The sequence below is a fragment of the Dinoponera quadriceps genome, unplaced genomic scaffold (assembly GCF_001313825.1).
Source record: "Dinoponera quadriceps isolate SergipeBrazil2010 unplaced genomic scaffold, ASM131382v1 scaffold2872, whole genome shotgun sequence".
NCBI lineage: Eukaryota > Metazoa > Arthropoda > Insecta > Hymenoptera > Formicidae > Dinoponera > Dinoponera quadriceps.
In genome coordinates, this window is record NW_014556992.1 from 558,376 (window position 1) to 585,558 (window position 27,183).

The following is a 27,183-nucleotide window of genomic DNA, read 5'->3' on the forward strand; positions in this document are numbered from 1 at the left end:
GGGGGGGGGGGGAGACAGTGGTAGCAGCAGTAGTGGTGGAAGGAGGAGAAGAAGGAGCAGGAAGGAAAGGCAGGCTGAAGTGTGTGCTTGTAGGATAATTGGCGGAGAACCATGCGGCATTTCGCTGCGGCGGTACCTTTGCACAAGTGATGCTCAGTTTCCCGCGCTTCTCCCATTTTCCGGTGCTTCGTGGAAAAACAGCTACCCGAGATCTTGAAGCACCGTCATTACGCTCGATGCGTTGATACCGGCTGACCTCTTATGGCTCTCGGTTAAACTTCCTCTCGAAGATTTTTTCCGCCGAAGCTTTGCGATATTAACGTCAATTTATCCGCGTGTGTAGAATCAATGTTTTTAATTCGCGCCAGCGGTATAGAAAACGCGGGATTTGCTTCGACGAAACGGTCGTGAGCTCGTGAGAGATGGCTCGTAAAGTATCCTCATGGAACGTGGACGCTGAGCACCGCTGGACTGTAGCGGGTGCACGACGCAGATCCCAGAAGCAAAGACATCTTGGCCACGAGAGAGCGAGTAGCTACTCCGGTAATTAGTTCCACTAATCAGTAGCTCGCGAGGAAAAGGAGAGAGGATGAGGAAGAGAGAAAGAGAGGAGAGACGCTTACGTTAGGTACACGCTCGGGCCGGCCGACATTACCGCCGTCCTAAGGGATATCTCTACTCGCCGGCCGAATGCTAGCCGGCAAGAAATGCCGAGCTAATTTATTCTTATCTCCGCTGCAATCTTCATCTACGAAATTTTACTGCGAGCGTTTTTGCCGCGCGGCGTTTGGCCTTATAAGTTCCGCGCGCGCGCGCGCGCTACGGTGGTGGCTCCCACAGAGGATATCTGAATACTCTCAAGCACTCGGCCGTTCCTCCGGTATCGAACGACTCTCGTTTACTCGTATTAGCGTGTAATTTTTTTGTATATTCGTATCAGCGCGTAAGTGGGAGCTCTACGCGATGACGACGGTCGGCCCGACTCGAAATCCGATCCGCCGGACAAATTGATTGGTTAGGTATTTTTTTCGTAACCGGGGGCTCAACCGCTCGATTTTCTCTCGGACAAATCCGCTTGAGACGATACGAATTTTGTTATCCACGAGTTAAAGAACTATAAAAACCACGACGTTGTTCGTGAACTCACATAACTCGCCTTTGAATCACAAATTAGTCAACGAAGGTCGAAGGTATTTTTCTCGCATTCGAGATCCAACCGCTCGAGCCTTCCTTAAATGAAATCTATTCAAGATGGAATGAAACAAAAGGAAACGAAGATACACGAATTAAAAAGCAATAAAGAACTGCGACCGTCGTCCGTGAATTCAAAATTCGATTTTGAATCATGAATTAGTCAATGAGGTCAGTTTTTTCACAACCAAGATCCAACCGTCGAATGAAACCCACTCGAGACGAAACGAAGATGAAGTTCCATTATTTGCAAATGAAAGAGCAACAAAAATTATGACGTGAATTCATAATTCGGAATTCGAATCAGATGAATGTCTGAGAGAGGAAGGAGGGTGAGAGAGTGCTTCTTAATGTGTCGTGTCGTCGTGGTCGCGATAACGCACAGTCAGTTTTGTCGCGCGTAAACGAGAGTGCACGACGGTACATGACATTGAACACGACCGTTCTTTCTTTTTCTGTTTCAGGCGAGCACTGCGAGCGGCAGGATTACTGCGCCTCGTCGCCCTGTCGAAACGGGGCCGAGTGTCGCTCGCTCCAGGACAGTTACAAGTGCACGTGTGCACCTGGCTTCACCGGGCTGAATTGCGCGGACGACATCGACGAGTGCGACAGGAACCCGTGCAGACACGGTACCTGCAAGAACATTCACGGATCTTACAAGTAAGTCGAACGGCTGGTGCACTGCTTAACGGGTCTCCGGCCGTCCGCCAACATTGTGCGTATCTTTATCGCGAAACGTCTCCAGCGACCACGCATTCTCGGATGAGCCGAGCTCTGATCGGAATTCGGGAACACTTTTATCAAGCGGACGCTGGACCCCGTATAATTATCGATGGAACGTCGCCCGCGTGATACTCGAGAAACCGGACTTTCTAATTATTTCCAGACGTCAACGTCCCATCGGGAGTGTTATTCAACTTGTTAGCTTATACCAACGTTGCACTTATTCCGTCCGCCGAGTAGTGTCCTTTCATTTTTAATATCACACGTCTCGATAAGCGAGTCTTGAATTAAGATTACCGGAGAAGCGAGACGCGCGCTTCAAGCCGTCGAGAAATGAAATCCTACGTCTTACTCGTCAAGATAAATTGGTTGCCTTTCAAAAAGGAGAGCGCGGACGGTCGCGTTGACGCATCGTGTGCGCCGCCGTATTCTCATCAAATCAACACCCGCAAAATTTTCATCTTGATTTCGATTATCATCTTGAAATATTCATCGACGGCCAATATAACAAAATTAATTAATTAATTAATCTGACCGATGAATTTACTACTCGGGTTAAATAGTTATTCCTTGTTATTGCCTCACCTTTTGATCTGTATCTATCTCTATTTATCATATTTTGCTTGTGACGATCGGTAAAGTTATTATTATTTTAGACAAATATATCGCGCGTTCGCGGGCGGTCAACGAAATCACGAGTTTCCGAGTGGGGTCTCGAGAAAGGGAGACTCGTTGTCAAAGCGCGTCCGCTCTTGGGGTGAAAAGTGACGGGAACGCGAGTACCTGCGGATTGGGAAGAAACGAGCTCGGACGACCGTTCCGAAGTCGTCGGCGCGCGTATCGAAGCGATGGGCACGGCGTGTACTCTCGGTGAATCTCCTCCTCATTTGTCTGGCCGCAGCGGCGCGCGCGTGCATCGCGTGAACGTGCACGGTCACGATCGGGCCGCGGATAATCGATTCTACGAGCGATCGGGATCTGCATGTATGTAGAACGAGGGGGAGAGCTCGCGCGCCCAACAAAGATGCGGCTCCGCAACAAAGACGCGGGCGAACAAGAGAGCCGGGCGACGGGCATCGGCCACCGATCGACCTCTCGCGGTATCAAAATGCACGCTCGACGATCCGGCGAGGAAAAGGAGGAGGAGTACGAGCAGTGTCGTTCGTCCGTCTCCTCGCCGCAATTACCGATTGTACACGGGCGCCGGGTAGCCGCGAGAGCGCGTAACGACGCGCGGCAACGAGGATCCATCGGCTCGATCCCACGGCCCATTACTGATTTGCCCGTAATTCGGCGTTGCGTTACCTCCGGAATTACCTGCGTTCCGCTCGCGCGAGATCCCGTCGTGACGAGAAGAAATGTCGAACGAGATCGGAGCGTCCTCTATCTTCGAGATAGTTATGCGCCTCGGTCCTTTTGGGCTGGATCTTTTTTCATTATATTTTGCAGTTATTTCGAGTGAAATTGAAGAAGTGCGACGCTGTAAGGAGCACCCGAAAGGGTTGAATGATTTTTCGGTTAGGGGGGGGGGGAATGAAGATAGTTGAAATGTTCAAATCGCATGCACATCGGTATAAGCGTCGAGAAGTTCCAGCAACACGAAGGATAATGAGACGAGATTTAACGAGATGGCTTCTCGGAAGTTGCGGAAGGTAAAAGTACGAGATTCGAAACGTGGTGCGCGAAGATCAAAAGCCTGATTCCGCGTGCTCTCGAGAAGTGGCATGAGTTCCGGTCCACGGGGATCGGTGAAGAAGATATAATAGAATCTTAGAGCGAGCAGCAGGGTAGGTTAAACGAAAGAGAAGGGGGAGGGGGGAAAAGAAGAGCAAGAAAGAAAACTCACCGCGGAAAAGAAACGAGCTCGCCGAAAAAACAGGTTTAAGTAGGAGACTTAAGGCCGACCGGCCGGCCGGTCGGTCGGTCGGCCAGCCAGCCAGCGAGGAGACCATAAATCCGCGCTTTGTTGAGATCGAGTCGAGATTAATCGGGGCCCGAGTCGAGCTGACTGCACCGGACCAGATAATGTCGCTGGTCCCTACATTATATTGAATTATATCGGCTCGACGCAAGCGGTGCTCGCGTGTGCGTGCGCGGAGACGCGCTCACCGCGTACGTGCTTTTTCAACGAGTGGCGAGAAGAGGCTTTGTCGGCGCATCGACATCCGTTCCTCCGCCGGTCACGGCTCGACGTGTTCATTTTCACCCCATCGCGGATCGGGTTGCGTGAGGAGGGTCGCGCTTCGACGAAACGTCCAACGATAAATATTTCGAATGTGACACGTGCGTTTTAAACAGAACTAGAGAAACTCGGTAAAACGGGGACGCGGAGAAAGGCTTGATAAAAACGAAGCAATCTTAAAATTGAGAGATTTGTTAACATTTTTTTTATAATCAACATCAATTAAACTTTGACGTTGTATAAGCAAATTGAGAGAAAAAATAGGAAAAAAGAATAGAAAGAAACCTCTTCACTAAAAAATTCTTTGATGTTATGTTATCCTTCTCGAGGTAAGATGGGTTAGCGTTGAGGGTAGGATGAAATAGTTGAAGACAAGATCATTTCTATTATCATTGACATATGAATCGCAAATAAATCTTACCAACTTACTTTTAAAACTTACTTTTTTTTCCTTTATGTCAAATCCTGCACAAGATTCGCGTGTCCAATGCTGACAAATTTGACGAGCCAGTCAGTCTTGCTCGGATTATGAGTACAGGCCTGCGTAATGCAACATGCACTAAACAACACTAGCAAAGCGGCACTAAGTTATTTTTAAATATGGCAGTAATATTTAGCAGTAATGAGAATTATTAGATAATATAGGAATATTCTCATCTTGCCTCATTCAGTTGACTTCATTTTGTCTCAAGTAATAGATATGAAATTACGCATGGTTTGTAGAATAACGGGATTATATTGACACAAAAGACTAATCTATTGTAAAATATAACATATTACATATAATTTATTTCTATCTTTTAGCATTGTATCACAAATACAAGTTACATAGCATCAAACAATTCATAATATTATATCAAATTTATCAGTTTTCGTAAATCCGTTCGAAGTTGCGGCATATGTAGTCCCTGCTATTGTTCATGGCGGACTAGCACGTTGACTCGCCTTTCTCTCTTATATGTGCAAGTCAAAGTCTACTGTGACGTAGTTATTTCCACATAGCGTTTTTCTGCCCTACTCCGTGACCCCGTTTTATCCCAAGTTCCCGTGCGAAGATACGTGTCAATTTTAACGACGGAATGCTCTTCGTACAGATAATGAAAACGTCAAATTGAGGGACTCGGAATTCAAGTAGGGAAAGAATTGTCCGACTGTGTTTGACTTCGATCAAAAGGGGAATTGGGGCAAAGAACCCGAACGTTCCCGAACGCGTGATGATGCGTCCGGTTATCCGTTTAAATCACGAAGTGAAGGAGAAACACGGCGCGCGAGCGATAGGATAATCGGGGTTCGATCGTCTAATAAATATCACGGAGGGGTTAATCGTGGCGCTACCCGATAATTCCCAGCGGATCACGGGATCCGTTTAACAGTAATCCGCCGCCTTCGTCTCTCGGCGCGTACGCCGCGCGCGCACGATTTTCTTCCCTCTGCACTTACGCGGACTCGTACGTAACGTTTCGTTCCGTATCGAGAGGATCGCAATAAGTAGGATACGTACGCGCGTCTTCGCACATTCAAACGTACAAACATGCGGAGGAAGGTGCGAATACACTTCGGCAGTCTCCTTCTTGTTGGTCATACTTTCTCGCACTTTTCGTGAAAAGAAATATAACGGTTTCTTGAGGCGTTGAAACACGTTTATACTTCGTATTTCGGTGAAGCGAAAGAGTGAGAAGGAAGGGAAGAAATTGCGTAGGAATGTGGGAAATGGAGAAATCGGAAAATGACAGATTTATCGCTCGACGTTGAAGCGCGGAAAGCCCGCAAGTCGGGCTTTCGATTACTTTCCGCGGGAGATTAGCGTTCGCTTCTTGTTTTCTGCATTGCCAAGCGACAGGCTTAATTTACGACTTACCAGCGGCATAGGCAAAGAGGGAGAGAGTAGATTGCGTTGACCAAAGTTAATCAATGTCGGCACGATCGAGACCTCGGTGTATACGCATCTCGAAGGAACACGGAGGGCGAAAAGCGCCGATCTTCCACGAGAGAGCGGGGCCGCAATAACGTTCAATCGGGCCTAATAAAGACTTTGATGTGGCATACCTGACCGCCAGGTGGTGTCGGTGGGAGATACTATGCTATTAAATTGTTACGTAGGATCGGTACCCGGGTACCGTAATGCCTCCGCCGACGCCGCCGCGAAGACGAAGCGAGAGGCAGATAGGTCGGGTAGGTAGGTGGCAGACATCGTTTCACGAGCGCGAAATTTCGACGTGGAAATAATTAAATACCGCGATGGACGAGCCCGCGGAATCTCGTCGGGCATCTCTCCGCGGCTGCCGTCGCGATGCGGATCGGGACGCACGTGAAACGCGAAGAATTTTCCCTCGAGCGTGCAACGGCGCGACGACGGGGATCGACCTATGCTAGAATGCGAGCACGCGAGCTTTTTACACGGATATACGGACGACTAGTCCCGCGCTTCTTTCGCGAATTGCATAAGCCGCTCTAACGTTTCTTCGGTTCGCTCATTGTCCCTCGGCCGTGACGGGAGCCGCTCTTTGCGCTGGAATTCTTCCACGCGACGAGTACGAGCGAATAAAGATATTACACACTTGGAAAAGCCGTTTCCAGCCGGGGCGCGTCTTCGCGGAATCCGCGGCCCGCGTTCGCGGAACGCTATTCTCCGCGGTTGACCCTTCGCGGATCAATTCTCGCGGCGCGAGGAAATGGACAGGGGGAAGTGCAGGATGGTAACTTGAAGCGAAGCTATGCGAATCGGAGTCTGTCTAGCGGAGGAAAAAAGCAGGTCTTGCCGGTTCTCAGTCTATCGGGAGTCTTCGAATTTGCAAGTATTCTTTAATCTAAGAATATTCTCTGAACTCACATTTAAACCGTAAATCTCATTCTTTAATCACTGAGGCATCTCACAGAATCTGAAACTTTCGTAATCGGAAACCGAACAACCAGACGTTGGTTATTCTCGAGATACAGAAGTACATTAGACGATATGAGTATATCTGTAACAGCGATTTATAGAGAATTAATGCGTTTTAAAACTGTTTCCTTTGCATCGTCCTTCAAATAATCGCGGCGAGTTGTTAGTTGGCGCGAACAAGTGGGTGAGAAAATGAGTGGAGGGGGGGGGGGGACATCTGCGTTCGTGNGACGGGATATGATTTATGAAATAATCTCCCTGAAGTAGAATTTAATTGAGCGGAGGCGAGGCAAAACGAAGACCGGTGGTGTTCCTTAACCCCTGGATGGATTAACGGCGAATCTTGATCAAGCGCAGCCTCCGCAGCAATTTTGGGGCCTGCAACGGGCTGTGGATTGACCTCGGGAGGTCAAATTCCTCGAAGCTCCTCTAGCTGATGCTCGCACCTGGCCTCTTCTCGCGAGTTGTCGGGAATATTTCACGTTGATGCTCGTTGATGTAGCGCGTTACAAATAGCAGCGCGACGCTCAAAAATCCTCCGCGAACAGAATTACACACGCTTCGCACTACGCACGCGCGCGCATCCAGCAACTTTCCATTCTTCGTAAAGACAAAATGTTCCGTGAAAATTTCGGGTTTCGGCGTGGAAAAATGAATGATCCAATTTCGGACGATTAATCGGAAAAGCACGAATCAAATTTAGAAGTTGCGCGGTCACGTTTCCATTTCTCAATTCTATTTTCCTCGTCCCACCTCACCATCTCGGTGACAGAACCCGAATCGAAATTTCAGTCCTATTTTAAGTCTAATTTAATTCTACATTAAGTCTTCAAAGATCTTTTATCGTGCTTCTTTGATGCTACAACTGGGGAATCTATTGCCGTTTTCTCCCCTTGAAGACTCAATGTAGAACTAAAATTTAGACTCTGGAAGTGCCAGCTTCCATTTGTAACGTTGAAGGAGTACTTATTGTGCTCCTTTGATACTATAAATAAGAACTTGTTTCCATTTTCTCCCCTTGAAGACCTAATAATAGAATAACAGAATTTAACATTTCGATTCGGGAAATTACGTAGGCGCGGTCCGAGACACGTCGTCTCGTAATCCTCGAGAGAAATAACGAGGAGAAATAGAGCTTTGTTCTCACAACCTCGTCCACTTTGTCGCTTACGTGCCGCCGGCACGTGATCCTGAGTGTCGCGCGTTTTATGTGTCGCATCCTGGTCGTTAGAGGAAGAGCGCGAGTGGTCCGAGCGGCGGGTTCGTTCGCTCCTGCGGCTGTTTTCCACGCGACGAAGGGAGCCTAGACCAGAGGTCGCGTCCCGGGTCGTTCAGCGGTCGCGAAGCAGGAGTCGTTTCCTCCGAGACTCGGACAGCACAGGAGGGAAGAATGAGGATCCCGAGCGATTCGAAGAACCCGTTTCTCTGATAGCGGCTGATAACTACGTGCCCGGCATGGCGACGACCAGCATTTTCGGATTTCGTTGTAACAACACGCCGCTGTGGCGGCAACTCTCCGTCGCAGTCAGGTCGTTAGACCGCGCGCGCGGTACCCATTAAGTGACCGAGGCTTTGTCTACGCGGCGAACGAGCGCGAGGTGGGAGGCCGATGTGTCTCTCGTAAGAATATTATTATTCCCGTCTCGCGGAGATGGAGATTTCGCGTCGTAAATGCCGCGATCCAGAGTTATAGTGCGATCCGCTCGCGAGACGCGTTGGTTTCGGCGCGGAACGAGCGAGGTGCGATGCGAGTCTAATTTGTAGTCAAAGCCAACGTCGAAACGGGTTCGCTAGAAGCTTTCCTGAAAATGGTCGAATTATCCGTGGTAATGTAAGAGAATTCAGATCTCGAGGGTGGAAGGAATCGGGTTTGAAGGGGGCAAGTGAGAGAATTTATTGCGGAGAAGTTAACGGATGCGCTCTTGGGGAAATTTACGAGGCCTCCTCACGCATGGCGTGCGCGCGCGGCTTTGCGGAAAAACCGCGCATATCACGCACGAAGAGCATATCGCGAGATATCGTTTGGCGTGTCATCCTCGGCGCTCGTGTTAATCGGGACTCGACGAGCGGACGCGTCGGATTAATGCGCGCGGCGACGGAGCGTCAGCCTCTCGTCTTCGGGTATATAAATGCGTTCTAAGTGCCCGGAAGCTTTACATTTACATTTTCACTCTCGCTTCGTCGCAAAGTATCCTGTGAGCCATAACGAAAACTCGATATTATCCGATGATAAAGTTATGCGAATTTTTCTTTTATCATAGCAACGCCGAGAGCAACAGTGTGAAATAATTTTGATAGGAGAGATTTCGTGGATGGCGTCTTATGTTGATGAATTGTTCCTTGAACTTGCGCGAGGTATGTCTTTAACTTGGAAGCAACATTCGAATTGAAATTAAAATTAATAAAAATTTATCAGAAATAAAAATATATGAAGAAATTGAAATGAAGGAATGAATAAAAATTAATATCTTAATGTTTTAACTTGTATTTGTTTTTTATATTTTACAAGGAAATGCGAAGAGTTTTTGATGGAATTATTGTTATTTTTTATTATACAAAATGTTGGGGAACGGCATAGTATGCTCTCCGCAAAGAATTTCACGACGCAAAATAAAGTCGTTGTAGATTCCGCGAAGCTTCGCCTCTTCAAAGTAGCAAGATAGATATAGCCTTGGACATAACATAGGAAATGTGATATCGCCTGCTACTTGTTAACTCAAGGTACACCGCACCGTTGATATTCCGTGGATTATTATCTGAAATACTATCGCCCGCGGCGCTCGATATAAGATTAATCTTCTTGGTCGATATTAGAAGGTATACTTCGTTTAATTCACCTCTACTTTGACGTACTTCGAAGGAGAAGCACTCGCTTTTAAAGGTTAAATAAGATACAAATTTTACTCGAATTATTATTCTATTTAACGTATGAACACATAGGAAGGAAGACATTGACTATTTTACAATCGTCAACTTATTTCCTCTGTGATATTAATATCGTTGAACTTCTTCGAGGTACAACACATCTTACTGATGTTTTTTCGCGTAACGCGTGAATCCGTTTCCGCGAAAGGACGATTCCGCGATATCGAGCCGTGTATATCTCGCGGGGCTTAATAAAACGGCGAGATGAGCAGGCTTAAGATTAAGAACGATTGTCACGCGACTTTGCGCGCCGCTCGGGAACGTAACCGCGACGCCGATTACGTCCCCGGCGACGTCGAAATGGATTGCAGCCGACGGACGCGCACGCGACTCGTCGCATGCACCACCTGCATCTTTCCGCATCGTTACGTTACACCGCGACAAGCCGAAAGAATCTCGTAGATCTGGTCGATGACCGGTCGAGATAGCGTTTCTGCAGCGGCCGGATCCTCCTCCGCCATTTCGATGCTACAGAAGAAGGACATGCCGCGCGACGAAGACGCGAGTCATCTGAACGAGCGGTGGAAATAATTCAGAAAATTCCTGGCAAACCTCATTCATCACACACCGGCCGTTCTCTAGGGAGGACGCTTCGCGTAATCGTATTCACGAACGTATTCGTGAGCGAAATCACTCAAATCGATGCGTTCAAGGTTCCCTCTCAGTTCAAAAGTGTAGGCCTCTGACTTAATCGTGCACACTGGGATCATTATAGGGCCCTGTCGACTCGTGTTTTCATCACGTTTCTCCTTATACTTTCGATAAAATAAAATATTTTGATGAACATTTGCGATCATTTCTTTACATAATTCTATTCTTTAAGATTTATTAGACTTCAAAGTATATTCGTGATTTTTCTATAGATTTTTATTAGCACTTTTACAAACTTTAAATAAGCGAGCACACGAAAAATTCCAGATTAAGGTTACCAAAAAGATGTGCACGGTTGGGGTTAAAATCGTGTGTCCGGAACCACTCTTGAGAACTTCCTCTCTTTGCCGATAAAAGAAGAACGAGTGATGTGCAATTGTAATAAACAAGACTAAATATTAACATGAAAGACCGAGCGTTGACATAAATATTTGTCTCAAAGTGCGAACGATCCTCAAGATCCTACAAGAGTTGAGTTAGTTTCCCGACGTGTCCATTCGCGAGCAATCACGGAGATCCTTTTCACTACGTGGGGAAATTGTGTACCCGCCGCGATTATATAACGAGGAAACTAATTATGCCGCACGACCTCGCGGAAATGGCGTCTCGCGAGGAATCCAGATCGATCTATGCAGCAAGCTCAATGCGCACGAGGCTAGTCGAGGATAAATCGCGCGTATTGTCGGAGCGATTAGCCGTAATAACGTCGTCAGCCGAGTGTATCGAGCCGATCAAGTTCCTTCAAGGGCGCATTCTTTCGGTCGCCCCGATAACACACTCGCGGTTCATGCGATCATTTTCACCCCGCGTCGTGTATTCACGGACGACGATGAAGAAATCATCGCGCCGTGCAGTCGCGCGGTAATTGCCGCCGTGTGGCGGCAACGCGTCGTCAATTACCGTCGTGTCGATCGCGCGCGTTCATACATCAGCTATTATTTATAACGTGAAAACCGAGGGTCGCTCGCGACGTTCCGATCGGCAATCCGTGTCGACTTCCACGAATCCGAGTGTGTGAAAACGGAAGCGTGCGTCGCCACGATGAAGGATGCAAATCGCATTTAACGACGCGACAATAGCGGGGACGTTTGCTTGCGTAAGAGGTAAAAGTAACACGAAGAATTCACAGCCGCGAACTAACGTGCCGTCACCGCCCTACTATAGCGTTGTATTGAACGCGCGAACCTTCGAAAGGAAGGTGACATTTTCCGAAGACGGCGCGTCTCCAAATCGATCCTGCCGGGCGACGTAATGATTATCGAGTCGGACTAATTCAGCCAATTAGGACTGTGGGAAAGCCCGGCACCGGTATGTGTGCGTTCGCGCGTTCCATTAAGCCGCGTTAATTCCGCGTTATGCTCCTTGCTTTGGCGTGCACGCGGTGCATCCGTTTACGTCACTCGCGGACGTACGCACAATGTAACTCCCGGCACGGAATTAATTGTCGCTCGAGCGCGCGATTAATCGGCGCCAATTGAGGATTCTCGCCTTTCGCGAGAGCAGCCGCGAGAGAGCCGAAAGCTCGCGGTGGCGAGACGACGCACTTGATCGGCGACATCATCGTCGTCATCGTCATCTCGAGTCCGTTTTACCGCGCCACAGTTTTTACAGCGCGGCGATTTCTCAGGGGATACTTTAAACCGCAGCGAGAGTTAATCGCCGTTGACGACGAAACGCGGCCCGGCAAACCTCTCTCTCTCTCTCTCTCTCTCTCGCTTTACGAGCGCGCGTGTGTAAAATTAAACATATCCGCGGCTCTCTCGGGTTTTCGACAGAAACGAGAGGCGTAAATGCAACGGGGGAGATAAACGCGCCGTAAAGAGCAGCCGGTCGGTACGCCTGATTCGCGTGAAAGCCCGTCGCGGCGTTAATAAACGCGAACGCCATTGTGTAATCAACCGGATCGTCGGGATTCTAAATTCAGCCGTCCGCGCGCGAACGCGCTCGAAAAAGCTCGCATATGGAAAAGTATTCTCCGCGCAAGAAAAAAAAAATGATTCAAAAGCAGACGAGTAAATTTCCGAGCATCTCAACGTTTTTTTCTTAATATTCTCTATTGTTACTGGATAAACCCAAGTAACGTATAAATAGTAAAAATGAAGTTTCCTACAGCTGTGCGATGTACTATTTTATGTAATAAAAGTAATATTCATACATTGACAAAATTATTGGAATCGATACTAAAATCGATACGAAAATCGATACTATATTCTGATCATTGAAAATAAGTTGTAAATAATGTCTTATCTGTTGCTAAATATCTTTGAACGTATACGCATTTCTCAACGTGCAGAATCATATATTTATTATACGAAATAAATAAATAAATATAATGCTAAGTAACTCAAGTTGCTTCTGGATCTATCTTGGTACCGGAACGCATTCGCATAGATGCTCTATATTCGTATTTCGATTATTATAGACAAAATTATACAGATTATAGAATCATTCGTAACACAAAAGCATAGAGGAAAGTCGTCGCTATAATCATTGCTCAGTCATTTACAACAATTAGTTGTCTAGAAAGTTCTAACATTGGAAAACCGAACCTGCCCCGATCTCCTTTATCTTCGCGCCGGCCGAGTCATAAATCGTTTTCCCGCGATTTCCATCGACGCTTTCATGAACATTTATATAACGCCTGTAATGGGAAACCGTGCTTCCCGTTACATTCCGCCACCGTCGTCGCCGCTGCCGCCGCGAATGAAACGCGCCGGCCGGTGTAGCCTCGAAGCGAACCGGAACGAACGAACGCCGGGCGAGGATTTATCGCGAATCGCGATAACAGGTTCGGCCATTTCAGAAACCGAGATGCAATTACTCACGTGTTTATGAACGCTGTCAAAACTCCTAGTCATTTACGTTTGCCGGGATACAATGGAGAAAGCGAGCGCGTTATATAAATCATCGAGATATATTGCGTAGCTGCGGAACCGGAAGTTCGATTTGCATTTACCGCACGCGAGACAGCACACCGGCATCAAAAATATATCGATACGTTTCACAATTGAAAAATCCTCCCCTCTCCGGGAAAATGTCTTCGCGAGGGACATCCTTTCAGCGGCGAATAAAACGGAAAAAGAAGCGCGTAACGCCGGCTTGAGAAATGTTGACACGCTACCGAGTTAACCCTCTAATAGCAAATTGCGCTCGAATCTGACCTCATAGCTTCATTTATTTTGCAGCGTGTATTTTACGCGCCGTTTCTCTTCTTAAAAAATGTTTCATGTTGTTATCTATTTCCTTTATCCATTTTGCATACTGTTTGCGCGAAAAATGAGTAAAACCGAGTATGGGGTCAGATCTGACCCCACTTTTCTGGATATATTGAAAATCCACCTTTCGAGCCATTAGAGAGTTTAAAAAAATCCTGCCTGCAAGGATGTTCTCGCGATAGTTTTTCGCTAGTGAATAATAGTCTACTAATAACGACGAATGAAACGGAGGGGAAAGAAAAAATGTGGAACACACGGCTCGCGCTGTTCGCGTCTTCGCCGGTCGCATAAATCACGCGAGAGGCATCGATAAAGATGCAGGCGAGAATTACTTGACAGGTGTTTCTCGCGCACTGGTGTTATCCGCGACGCCACCGTAACTCTTGCCGTAATTTTTCGTACGGCCTTGCCGTAATCGGACATCCGCGTATCGGGGGACTGTAAGCGCAGGAACGTTATTAACCGCGGCGCACTTAATATTCCAGCCGAGGATGCTTTCATCGCGAAATTTGATGGCGTGGTAAAGACGATCGGTAGGAACGAGCCGGAGGAATCGATCTCCCTTTCTCCAGTTCGTCCCTTCTGCGAAGCTCATCTCGAGAAGCGCCCTCTCGTCGTGGATCCAATCTATCGTGCGCGCTCCAATTTGACGTCAATTAAATCGCCACGCGGCCGCGTATCAATTTTCGGGCCGAGGCTAATGACAAAACGTCACCTTCGACGGCCCGCGTGAGGCTCATCGGCGGACTTTCGATTAATCCCGCCGGTTCTTTCTTCCCTTTACCCACCGCTTCGCAGCTTCGAGAGCGCGCATTAAGGGGCAGTCCTGTGAAAAAGCGATTTTTTGTCCGGGCTGCAAATTTCTCGGGTCGGCCCTTGAGAAATGAGCGTGGATCGGTCGCGGTCTTCCTTCGTCCTCCGACGCCGCTTCGTGCTCCTCGATTACGATATTCCGATGGTGAAATGAATAGTTGGAATTATTCGAGACCGTGCGATGGCAGATGGCCGGTTGGCTCGTGAAGCGGTAAAAAACTTCACGGATAGAGCGTTGCTCGGTGGATAGTTCGTATCTTTCTATCGCCGAAGTGTATCACTATTTCCTTCACTTATCGTGGATTTATTTAGTTGCTGCCTCGTGACCATCGACGGCGGATTTTTCTTAGGGCGATCTGCCGCGTGAGATGTTTATACTTGTCGATTAGACTTTATCGCGAAGATACGTTCGGCTGCGGGCGTCGATTACCTCCATTAAGCTTGCACGATCGTGAGCCCGAAGGTGCACCGTGCGGCGATCGCGTCGACATAAACGCGCTGCGCGTCGAGCCTAGGCCCGATCTTAGACGCTGAGGTCTTAATTGGCGCAGGAATCTCGCCGCTTATCCGATGACTAATTAATTAAGGTGACCGGACAATAATTAATTGCGGAGAAAAATCCGGCGTGATTCTTAACCGCGAAGCGACGGCTTCCTATCTCTCGCAGGCTCGTTGTACTGTAATTATGCGAAACCCTTTAACCCCCGAGGGCTCGCGTCTTTTTCGACGGAACACGAGCGCGCGCGTTGGCGCACCGCGTGCGCCGTCGTGTCCTCGTCGTATCTTCGTCGATGCTCAGTTTAAAATGCAAACGTCTCGGGACCTTGCGCAAAATTTCATATACAAAAATTAATAATCCGTCAACTATAATTTTTAGTAAATAATTAACATTTATCGCGTGCTCTATTCTCGTGTCAATTTTAACAATATATTCTGTGTTGTGTGTATTTTTAACAATATGACAATAGTAATATAACATTAAGTCACGTACGATAGAATCGTGAATCCATTTTTCAAAGTGGATATCGAGAATGAAAGTCAGAGGTCACACACAATCGCACTCACGTGCTCGCTTCAGAGTTGCCGACGGAAATCGTTATGTTAATTGACAAAAAAAAAGTAAGAGAAGTCTCAGCTCAGCGTTTTTATCGCGGACGTTTCGATCGCCGCAGACATCACGATCAAAGTCGGGCACACCGCTCGCGGCAACAATGCAGAATTCCACTTTCCATCATGGGGCGCATTACGGCGAAGCAAGGCGTATCCCGTGTACGCAGTAGCACCCGTGCCTGCATTGTGCGTTCTTGCGATCTTGTTTTCCATAATGCAAGTGGAACGAATCTAACATTCTCGCCGGGCCATTGAGCGCGGCTCGTCGTCGTCGTGGCCGCGCGAAAGCGATAATCTACGTACGATCGAGCGGCCTCTCGAAAATCGAATGTATCGGAAATCATTCGCGGTCAGCCGCGCGGAATAATGGATTAGGCGAGGGAGACTGCTCGGGTGTTACGAGTCTCGGCTACGGGCTCTCCTCGGGGAGAGAAAAAGAGAGAGAAGGGGATCTTCGGCCAGCCAAGTATCATCATGCGGGGAACTGAAAAACGCAGATCATCCCCCTTCGCATTTTCAAACGCGCCCCGGGGCGCCTGCTACCCGCAGGTCTTCTTTTCGTTTGGGGCGCTGCGTATAACGTGGGTAAACAGGCGAAAATTAAACTTCTCACTCGACCACCCCCGCTTGTAGCGGTTGTATGAGTAATCTAACATCCGTTCTTTGCGCGTATAATCCGCTCTGTGATCAAACGTTGAATGTCGGCGAGACGACGCACTCGTTCGACGACACCATCGTCGTCATCGTCATCTCGAGTCCGTTTTACCGCGCCACAGTTCTTACAATTTGTCAGCGGATACTTTAAACGCAGCGAGAGTTAATCGTCGATGACGACGAAACGCGGCCCGGCAATCGCGAGACCCTCCCTTTTTCGCTTTATGAGCGCGTGTGTGCCAGTTCTAAAATATAGGGATATTCTTGTATTTCCATTTTTGCTATGATGCTGACTTTATATCTTCCCGTTTAGTCTCCAGTATTCACGTTGACTACCACGTTGATTTATTTCAACTCTTAATTAAAATTGAAATAACCGAAAACACGGTAGAGACAAACGCGTTTCATGATGTGTTTATTTTTAAACTTGTTTTATCGGCTTTATTAGCCATCTATCTAGTTTTATATAGGAAATTGATTGCATAAATTAACTATTCATATATAAATTAATGAGAGACGGCATATCATAGTGTTGGTAACCGGTAACCCCCATAGCAATGACGTGTTATAGAATAGAATATTATAAATTCAAAATAAAGCAAAACTTAAAAATAAAATTCTTTTAAGCCATATCGTGAATATTCGCATATCTTGTTTTTCACGAACAGTGGTGGAAGAATATTCGAATGCTTCCATTGGAACGATATTTAAATATTCGAAATATTGGTTTCTCCGAAAGTACACAAATTCCTTGAAAAGCGACTGAATCTCCCCTGAATCGAACGCGTGCTTAAGTATCTGAGTAAACACACCTTAATCGCTATTTTCCGCCCGGGACACGTTTCGTTTGGGTCTCGTTTACACAGCGGCGACGTAAATATGTAAATCCGCGTCGGACGTGGCCGGGACTCAGTGCATATTTGGGAAGGACCGGGCTGTGTCGACGGTAAAAACGTGCGTGAAGGTGTTCGCACAGAATACGTCCGAAATTTTCCCGACCAAGGAAGAAAGATGCGTTCGGACACTACAGTTAATATTGACTAAAACCGGAAATCCCTCGACCCTCCGCATCTCAAGATAAGAACATTCTTAGGCAGAAACAACGTCTCGGAGCAGCGAGACGAAGCGCGATAACGTTGACCGCGATCCTTCTTTCCTTCCTTTCTTTCTTCTACCACGGACATCGTTCCTGCCGGGACACAGTACCAGGTTTCTGCCGTGCGATCGAATACCAGCCGAGGAGCTAGAATAAGCGGCGCGCGAGCAAGAGAGGAGAGGCCAGACGAAACGTCGGCGAAGAGAAAGAGAAAGCGCGCAGGACGACGGAGGAGCGGCGAACGCGACCCGCGCGCAACAAGGGGTGCGAGGGACCGGTGGGGTCAGTCGCGCGCGACGGTGGCGTCCTCTGAACGGTGCGCCGCCGAAGATAAGATTAGTCAGCCGCCAGCCGTCCGAGAACGACGCACGTTTCGCGCGCGCCTCCCCGTCAGTCTCCGTTCAGTGCGCGCGCGCGCGCCCGCTACGAAAACAGGTGGTCGCGTTAAATCGCGTGCGATTACGAGAGTCAGCGGACGTGTCGCGATCGCTCGACCTGGACTTTTCACCGCATTGCCTGCCCGCGTTGTTCATCGGTTTTTCGCCTTACTCGCCGAGGCGTCGTTTCGGCTTCGTGTGCTTCGCATTCCACGGCGAGTCGGAGCCACGAGAGGAGAATTCCGCGAGGAACTTTGACCGAGAATGAGAAGCTATATCGAAGGAAAGTTTTACAGTTTTGAAGCTCTCTCATTCCCGACGTCGCTTGCGTCCGTGACGAGTTGGAGGATACGCTCAAGCGTCCCGGTTGGCGCCATGTAACGACGTGAACTTCGGTGCGAAGATCATCGGCATCCTGCGGAAAGCCGGAAAACGGTGGATGGTATCGTGGAAGAAGGAAAACGCGCAGGACGTGTCGTACACCCTCGCGTGACCGAGCAGTCGAAGAGACGTCGTTCCGCGTCTCTCTCGCGGAGCCGGAAAAGTGTCTGCCGCGACGCCATATTGGGAAGCGATCGCTCCGAAATCGCGGGAGTCTGGTATTTCGGGAGAGGGGCGGCTTTCGGAGAGCGGAGAAAATCGCGCCGGCGGAGCTGAGGACGCCGGGTGTGAGAACGAGATGAAATAGCGGGAACGATGAAAAGGAGAACGCCCGACGATCTGCTCGCGTCTTGCCGCGAACGAAGGGAAAGCCGCCGCGCTCCGGCGTCGCCGCGGTGATATCGCGCGACGTGCACGCGTCAGGACGACGATGAGCGTCGTGTGACCGCCGAGTTTTTCGTCTCGTTTTACGTCCGCCCTCCGCGGCTCACGACGCACGCCCGACTCGTCCGGACACAGTGAGTTTTCGCGACTGTTGCATCGTCGTTATCGAACCGTCATCCGACTCTGCATTATTTCGTTACACTCCAACGTTGTCCTTAGCGTGATATTATATCCTACGTATACCGATCGTTTTTACTCTGTGGTGGGATTATTGTTGACTGTTTTTTTTCCCTTGTTACTCTTGTTATTTTTGGATTATACGACGCTCCCCGGTGCGGCCTGAAGACAGTGTTGACATAGTGAACCGTGAGGGGTTTTAATCGCGGAAGTTTGATCGAAGTCCTGTGAGGATATCAGTGAGGTGTTCTTTTACCGTGGATGTGCCCGATCTGTTGTATTCGTGACACGAGGAAGCGGGGTGGGTTTTGTTCTCGGGAAAATGGAGTGAGCGTTCGCGAGATAGGGCTCCTCGTCGAAATATGAGGATTACGTTCCACCGCTGCTGCGACCACCCATCGATTACCAGTGAAAATGAATCTCACGCATGCGTTTCTGCTACTGCTGCTCGTCGTGAGCTCAAGGTGCGTTCGCACTATCGTGATCTTGTGCGCGCGTTCGGAATAAAATCGAGCGAAATCACGTCAATACCTCGTTACCGACGAACCGTTAATCCGATGACGTCATTGTTGACATCTGCTGCGTTTCAGTACACACAGGTTTCCAGAAAATTATAAGATGGGAGTGACCGTAGTCGTATAAAATGGTCTTCGCGAAATTATTAGTTGGACAGAATACTTGTGAGAAATAATTAACCTTATATGTGACTTGCGTCAATGAATGTCACGTGACGCGATAAATGTCATGTTGGCATGGCGAGTTTAATTGAAGCAACTAAAGCAAGTTGCCGCTTTCCGTGGTGCCGCGCCGACCTTTTAATACGGGAATGGTATTTTACCAAAAAAAATATTAGACATTTTTAACAAGTTTTCTCTATCGTCCAAGATGAGCAATGCACGATCGCCGGTGTCGTGTTTTTTCCACCGTTGACACCGACGCGAAATCGATCGAATTGTTTTGCGTCTTCATTGTTGGATCTTCTTGCGCGACGTCCGTCTGCACGGAAAGTCGATATTGCGCGTATGGTGTGTCGTTTTCGCGCTTCTAAAAATTACCAAACAGAATCAGATTACTCCGCAAAAAAAAGACCTCCCGAAGAGAATTCATGCAGGGAACATTCAGAGAAATCTGAATTATATTCTCGTTTAAAGAAGGGGAGGAAGCTTTAATTTTATAAATTTTGATCACGAATGAATTTATCAAGTTTTAAAGTAAATGTACTAATGCCTGGACATGTATCTAACTCTGGACATTTTTATCGTTTTAATCTTTAACTACGAATATTCAAACTTTCAACGTAGAATATGTGTACATATGTAGGACATATACAAGTATTTTATATTTAAAGATTAAACATTCGTACTGAAAGATTAAAACAACAAGAATGTTCGCAGTTAGATATATCCAGTGGTACTTTTACGAATAATAACAACAACTCACGAATAATTTTCGACTACAAATTTGGTGGATCTTCAAGGATGCGTTTTTGTCTTTTGCAGATGCATGTGCTCGAGCGGATACACCGGACAAAATTGCGAAAGCGAATACATCCCCTGCGATCCGTCGCCATGTGAGAACGGAGGCTCGTGCCGTCAGCTTGGCGAACATACCTACGAGTGCATCTGCCCTGAGGGTGAGTGAGAGCATTTCTTTTTTTGTATGCCGGGTATCGCGTCGTAAAATCGAGCGACGGCGCGGCGGCACCTAATCCCGCGAAATATGAAACTTTCCATATCAACACGTATCATCTCTCCTCGCTTCGCTTCGCGTTCTTTATCCGATCTCGCTCTCGCGACGATCCGTTCGCCGCGATTGTCCCGAGTCGAGGTCAACGAAAATAATAGCGGAGTCCACACGCACCTCGGACCACTTACATCGCGCGGCGATTGTCTCGAAGATTGTCACTCGGCGATCAACTCCGCACGTGAAAGTACACAATTCGGCCAGGCGTTCAATTTCTTTTCATTCCTCTTATTCTCCGTCTCTCGTTTCCGGAGCGCGCCCCGTTCTCTCGTTGCCATCCGAAATCCCGCGATGAGTGTGCCGAGTCCCGAAGACCTTTCTCACGGGCGCGGTTCATCCTCGCTCATCCGCTCGCGGCAAAGAAAGTCGCTCGTTTACGGCGGACAAAAGTCACCGGCTAATTACGTGGTCCGCCGATAACGATTCCCGTTGCGGGCTTCGGTCGTTTTCGGGAATTCTCGCGCGTTCCACTCTGTTTATCTCTGCGAGAGTCTCCTGCGAGCCCGTTGCTCAACCTTGTCCCAGCTACGCTGAAAGAAATGAGATGAAGAAAGGGGGAGAGGAGCGAGGGAAAAAAAGTGTGGACAAAAGAGAGCCGAGAGAGGAAGACTAAAGAGCGCCTCGCAGGGCAATGATTACGCGATGCAGCAGGTACAACTCGGACCAGGGGTGGCGGTGCGGCCATTTACGTGCGTGTGTACACGGTGGATGGTTAATGTAAAGCCTAGGGTCAGCCTAGCGTGGCCTCCTCGCTGGCCGGATCACAATGCGTGGTCCTCTTTTTCCCAGGCGGACCACGACCATGGCGACCCCACCTTCTTCGTCTGCTCCTTCGCCCCCTTGCCTTCTCCTCCTCCACCTCGTCCTCCTCCTCGTTCGTCCACCTTGCTCGGTATAGCGCGCACAGGTCCCTCCCCGTTGAAGGAACGCGCCCGAGTCCTACCTTCTCACAGGTGGTTCTTCGTCACCGATCGTTACGCGCTTCCTTTGCTGCTATTTCGCGCGATGTATAATATATAATATCGACCAGTGCTCCACGCGCGATTTTACATGGTGCAGCAGAATTTTTTGTCGGAAATTTATTTTTTCTTTTTATCGTATATACGATATTATTTTCGCGATCGGTATTTTGTTTTTCATCGCGTATATTCCACACACGCGTACATAGTAAAAAGAAATATTTTATATTTGTGTTAAAATCGGTCTTTATCCAAATTTTCGTGTTAGAATTTTGACATACCTGTGCGGTAATTTAATATATTGTGTTTATGTTATCTCAATATATTTTGTGTTATGTTAATATTCAACATGTGTATACCATTAAGTATTAAAGTAACGCTTTTTATACTTTAGTGTCGATTAACGTATTAATTTTGTTAATTTTTTATATAATATTCGTGTTACTTTTCAACATATTCATCTTGTGTTAATTTTAACACGTTTTTCACTGGATATATTTTCTTTTCGATTGCGTATACTCGCGCTTCGATCATTCCGATCATGCGGGTCGACGATTCGCTTTTGCAGATTAATTCCCGCTTTTTTCATATTAAATTCCCCACTGCGACGTTTTTGCTCGGTTTTAATCGAACTGTCCTCGGTTTACCGCGCGGCTGTAAATTCTCGGCGGTCAAGCAGTAGGCAGCAGGGGAGTCGCGGGGCGGGAGGGAGCGTGGCAGTAAGAAATTGGACGTTGCGCGCATATTTTGTGTAACTTCGCTCACGCATATCGCCGTGCATTGGCCGTGTATTTTACGACATTACATTAGTACAAAGTGCCGCGTTGCCTTCTACTTGTCCCGAGCAGGCATCCGTTTAAGTAGCCCTCGGCTGGAGCCATAAGCCGAGAAACCGGCGTATAACTGCACGCACCGCGGCTTTTATTTCGATTCTCTCTCTCTCTCTCTCCCTTGCTGGCCATTTCGCCTTCGCGAACGAGGTTGGAGCGGTTTGCCCATCGCCCGTCATTATCGCCTTCTCCGCTCGGGGCGACTCCTTCCGCGAGGCACGCTCCTGTAAAACGCGCTCTCCCGCGTGCTCTCTCGCAAAAGCAGCCTCTTCTTCCTCCGCTTCCTGCCGCGTGACACTCCAATAAGTCGCGGAGATCGAAACTCGAAGAAGGCGTGTCCCGGTCATCGTTGCCGGTGCGATCGTTAGCGGCGGGAAAGTTAGTCCGGACGAGGACGAACTCGTCGTTCCAGGATCGTTCCCGGTTCTCGAAAGAGTCCACGAAGGACTCGCCAGGACGAGGCCATAACTATTCCGGATCCTGCGAGCCGCGCGGAAGAAATCGCGCTGGACTTCCTCCTCGAGCTCCGTCGCTCCGTTTCTTTTTCTTTTCCTTCTTCCTTCTTCTCCAGCTTTCGCTCGCTCCGATATTGCGGTCGTAAAGATTTTATTTTCCTCGTTCGCGCCGCTCGACTCGCGCTATTCCTCGCATTTCTCGTCGCGTATCGATCCTACTTGTCGCGGCCGTTCGATCTCGCGCGCACCGTGAATGCTCGCTGAATATTCTCGGATGTTTGTGCGCGGAATCGAGAGATCCCCGGTGCTTGTTAGCGCCGCCGTTACTTTCGCGGAAAGATATTGTAACTCGAATAAAATATCAGAACATACCGATATAAATGTACGCAATGCTGAAAAAGAAAAGTAGTCGGCATTTCAGGCATCTCCACTACGTGGAATAATTTCTTTCAGGGAGCAATCATTTTTTTAAATATTGCATCGTTCGAACAGTGTAATCTCTAAGATCGAATCACCCACGTTTAAGAAAAATAATTTTCACACGTGCAATGCGCGCGATACTCTTTAAGCCGGCAATTTTCTATTTCCCCTGTGGTAATTTCACCGTGGTTGCCGGAGCTTCTATTTCTAAGGCAAAAAATTAAATTACTCGGACGCCGCGTAACTTCCGTATCTTCGCGCCACGTACACGCGCGCTTCACCTGCGTCTTTTTGCTCGCGAGTCTCGCGAACACCTCGAGAACGATATTATCATCTCGGGATAACGCGATGCGCGAGGCTGGATTTCGAGCGGCGCAGGATCGTACCGTCTTTTCCCGTTCGAAATGATTTGTTCGGGTAGTTAGTTGTAAATGGTTCAATTTGCAACACCACGCTTACGCGCGCGCCTGCCGTCATATTTTCCCGCCCCTTTGGCGTTCCTCCCCATCGTCCATTTTCTTCCTTCGTACTCGGTTCGCTCTAGTTACGCGTTTTTGCCGGACGTTCGTTCCTTCGCGCCACGAGGAGAAGAGCCCTTCGAGAGGAGCGAGCGAGCGAGCTCGTAACTATCGCGAGCGCAGGACTCTCGGCGCGATTCGGTCGCGTAGGTAGTTGTAATGGTTCAATTTGCGGCATCCCGCTCTCCTAACTCTCATCCTCGTGCCCGCTCTTCGTGTCGAGCACGAGCCGTCTTCTGCACCGCCCTTTTCCCTTCCCTCTGTCCCCCTGCTTTGTCCTGCATCTTTCTACATTCCTCCGCGACCGTGCAGCGTCTCCTTTCTAAGGACCATCCCGCAGGGATTTCCCTCGTCGGGCGATCCGATCACGCCTCTTCCATTTCATTCTGCTAATTAGAAACCGCTCTATCGAGCGCCGGTTAAACGATTAACCGCGCGCTCGCAGATTAATCGGTCGGAGGGAAGGGCGATGCAGCGAGAGGAAGAAAGACGGGAAAGGGGAGTGCGAGATGCTTCGTTTCCTCGATCCCGAACGAATCATCTCGCCGTTTCCTCCGTATCTTTCTCTCGTTCCGATCCGATCGCTGCACGCACACGTGTATGTACACGGCGCGGAGTGACCGAGTCGGAAAGAGAGAGAAGTCTTGTCGATCGATCGACCGCGACGATTGTGCCGGGCCGACGGAGTTCTTGCGGAGGAATTAAATCGTCGGTTTTACCGCGCGACGACCGGCAAGAAACTCGAATTTATTGTCCAACTTGTACTTTGTCGGCGACGCCGAGGAGGATTGAATAGTCTCGCGAGACGGTGCGCGCTCTCCATGTCGATTCTCTCACGCCGATTAATTTGTTGATCGATTTCTTGCCGGTACGCGGCCACCATTGTTTTCGAAGGCTGCTGTTATTTTCCGCGCGCTTAATGTGTTTGCATTCTCGGCCAAACTGTTTCGGAGAGATGCGAGGGAGCGGCGGTTCTTACATTTCCGACCGTCCCCTCTCAAGTGAGGAAAGTGTAGAACTCCAAATTTTGAAAAATGTTGAAAGTTTGATCATTTCGAGGTGATCAAACGTGAGAAGTGTTCTTTTTTCTTATTTTTACCGACTTATATAGCACCATTTCGCCGAACGTTTTAATATCAAAGCAAAAGAACACTGCCGACGGTGTTATGTTCTTCACTATCCTCCATTCCTCGCTACATCTCGTAGCATAAATATGACGGTGAAAGAATGTTGCAACAGCCGCGGGTTAATGACTTCGACACCGAAAGTCTACTCGAGCTCTCGGGCCGTTGACGTGAAAAATGTCCTCCATATACGAGCTTCCCCGTCGATTAAACGCTAACATTCCCCTTTTATTTCCGCCGGCAACTCTTACTATCTTGTACCTAGCAGTCGTAACGAAGCTATTACGGGCCTGTGCGTTAATTAAAATCAAGCAAGTCCTCCTGCTTGTGTGCGCGCGATCGAATCGATCCGATCTATTTTACTGCGATCGACGTCGGGAGATCGAGAATCGGTCGGTCGGCGTTCGCTACCTCCCTCCTACCTTGTACAGTGTAATTTCTGTAACTGGTTAGGAACACGAGCATATGCGCGCACGTCAGAGTGATAGGATGCATTAGAGTCGCCGCGTGTACTGTAAAATTACCGCGTGGTCTTTTTATGGGCTTTCTACGTGATGTTTACACGGGATTTTCTCACGTCGACTGCGCGCGTAAACTATGCAGGGAAGATACGAGTTATCCTGCCTGTTAAGCGAACAACACAATGTTGGAAATTATTCGCGATCTGTTCGCCGGAGAATTTAATTGACGGGTATTATCCGTCCGGCAAGGCTTTAATCGTTATTATTAATATTCGAGGAAAATATCAAGCCTTGGAATAATCACAGATTCAAGGGGAAACATTCTCTCTTCTCTGTTTCGTCGTTGCGTACGCCGATTTTTCTAAGTTCCGCCGAGTCGAGAAAACAGTAATGAGTGAAAATGTCGTCTGACTCGACGAAATAGACGCTCGCTCCGCCCAAAGGAATCGGAGCAATCGTCGACGGTTATGGCCGCAAAAATTGCGCATCGTCCGCGCGGGTTACACGTAAGAAGATGGTTTACATAGTCCCTCGCGTAAACGTGGAGTATTGTTGTTCACGCGCGGACGGGCAACAACGCATCGGGAACGCATTGAGGAAGAGCGAGGTGGATGGTTATCCGCTCTCAGGCTGATTTATGCCGTTGCGCGGGCATAAAGTGCGTAGTACGGAGGGAACGCGAGACCGGCGAGGAAACGGAGAGAAAGAGAGACCGGCAGAACTTGGAAGAGCGAAGTGCGTTCGTTTCGCCGTTCTTGCGCTCCTCCCCCTACCTTCCCGCCGCGAATTGTTATGTAGGATTTATACGATGGGGAATGTGCCAGGGATTAAGGGAAATTGAAGAAACTGCGACCGGGTGAGGATGCATCTGTCCCGCTTGCGTTTTACTATTGCACGGGCAAAATTTATTTGTTTCAACGTTTCCCCTTTCGCGGAAAATACATTCCACGAGACACGTTGAATCTTGCGATTTTTCGCTAAGTCGGAGCTCCCAACATCGATGTACAACATTTTAGCTAATTATTTCTTTAAGTAACTGATATAATCGAACATTATATTATGTTACAACCTTTTTATTTTTTTTTATTTTTCAAGGTTCGATTCTCGAAATATCGATGCGAGGAATTGGAATGTTAACAATCAGTGGGTACCGACGAAATCCTCCGCAACGCTCGTCGATCATTTCTAACATCCTGTCGTCCGCTTGACAAACATGCACGAGTACACAATCTCTTCCTCCACTTCCTCGTATATTCGCCGAATAAAGCGGTACCTCGCGGTACCCGGAAACGCGCGCGCGCGCGCGAATAATCGGCTGTGGTTTTCCGTCACGCGTCGCGATCGGTCCGCTGATAATTATTGCATCGGTGCGCGATAACTCGCGCGGCTCGTTCCCACGTGTCGTGTATCTACCATTCGCGCAACGGTACACGAATTTTAACGGCGAAGAGGAGGTATGTGCGTGCCTCTCGCCACCCACACCTCGACGAGGCCGCCGCAGCTCGTCGTCGCTTCGTCCGTGGAAGACCGTCGCTTCGTTTGGGCGATTGAATCCGCGCACGACCGAGAGAGAGAGAGAGAGAGAAGATTTATCGACTTCTCCGTTACATTGTTCTCCATTAGTCGTGCGGGGCTTAACACTTAATTAAATCTCTCTAATTCTTCTCGCGCGCCCGCGCTATTCAGTCGAACTCGCGTTTTTCAACGCATCTCAGTCGCCGCTTTGTGGATTGTTAATATTTCCTTCTGCGTGTCCTCCTGAATATATTCCCTCGTGTTCTCTTCCGATCCGACAAAACCGTTTTCTATCTCTCTTTTCCTCTTCTCCTCTTTTACTCGGTCTCTCTGTTCGCGACGTCTCGTAATTAATAACCGCGAACATTCGGGCACAAAGCAGGCGCGCACGACGACGT

The 27,183-nt window shown here is 48.5% G+C and overlaps 1 protein-coding gene across 2 annotated transcripts in view; it reads left to right on the plus strand.

The window, feature by feature from the left end:
• LOC106748527 (neurogenic locus Notch protein) overlaps positions 1-27,183 on the plus strand; it is a 256,282-nt gene that overhangs the window by 97,669 nt on the left and 131,430 nt on the right. Inside the window, exons 4-5 of one of the 2 annotated variants that reach the window (XM_014627172.1) lie at positions 1,656-1,851; positions 20,260-20,393. In XM_014627172.1, coding sequence (XP_014482658.1) covers positions 1,656-1,851; positions 20,260-20,393 — 330 coding nt within the window. Of the gene's footprint in view, positions 1-1,655; positions 1,852-18,440; positions 19,225-20,259; positions 20,394-27,183 lie in introns of those variants that run through there. The other variant, XM_014627173.1, reaches the window with a different exon arrangement.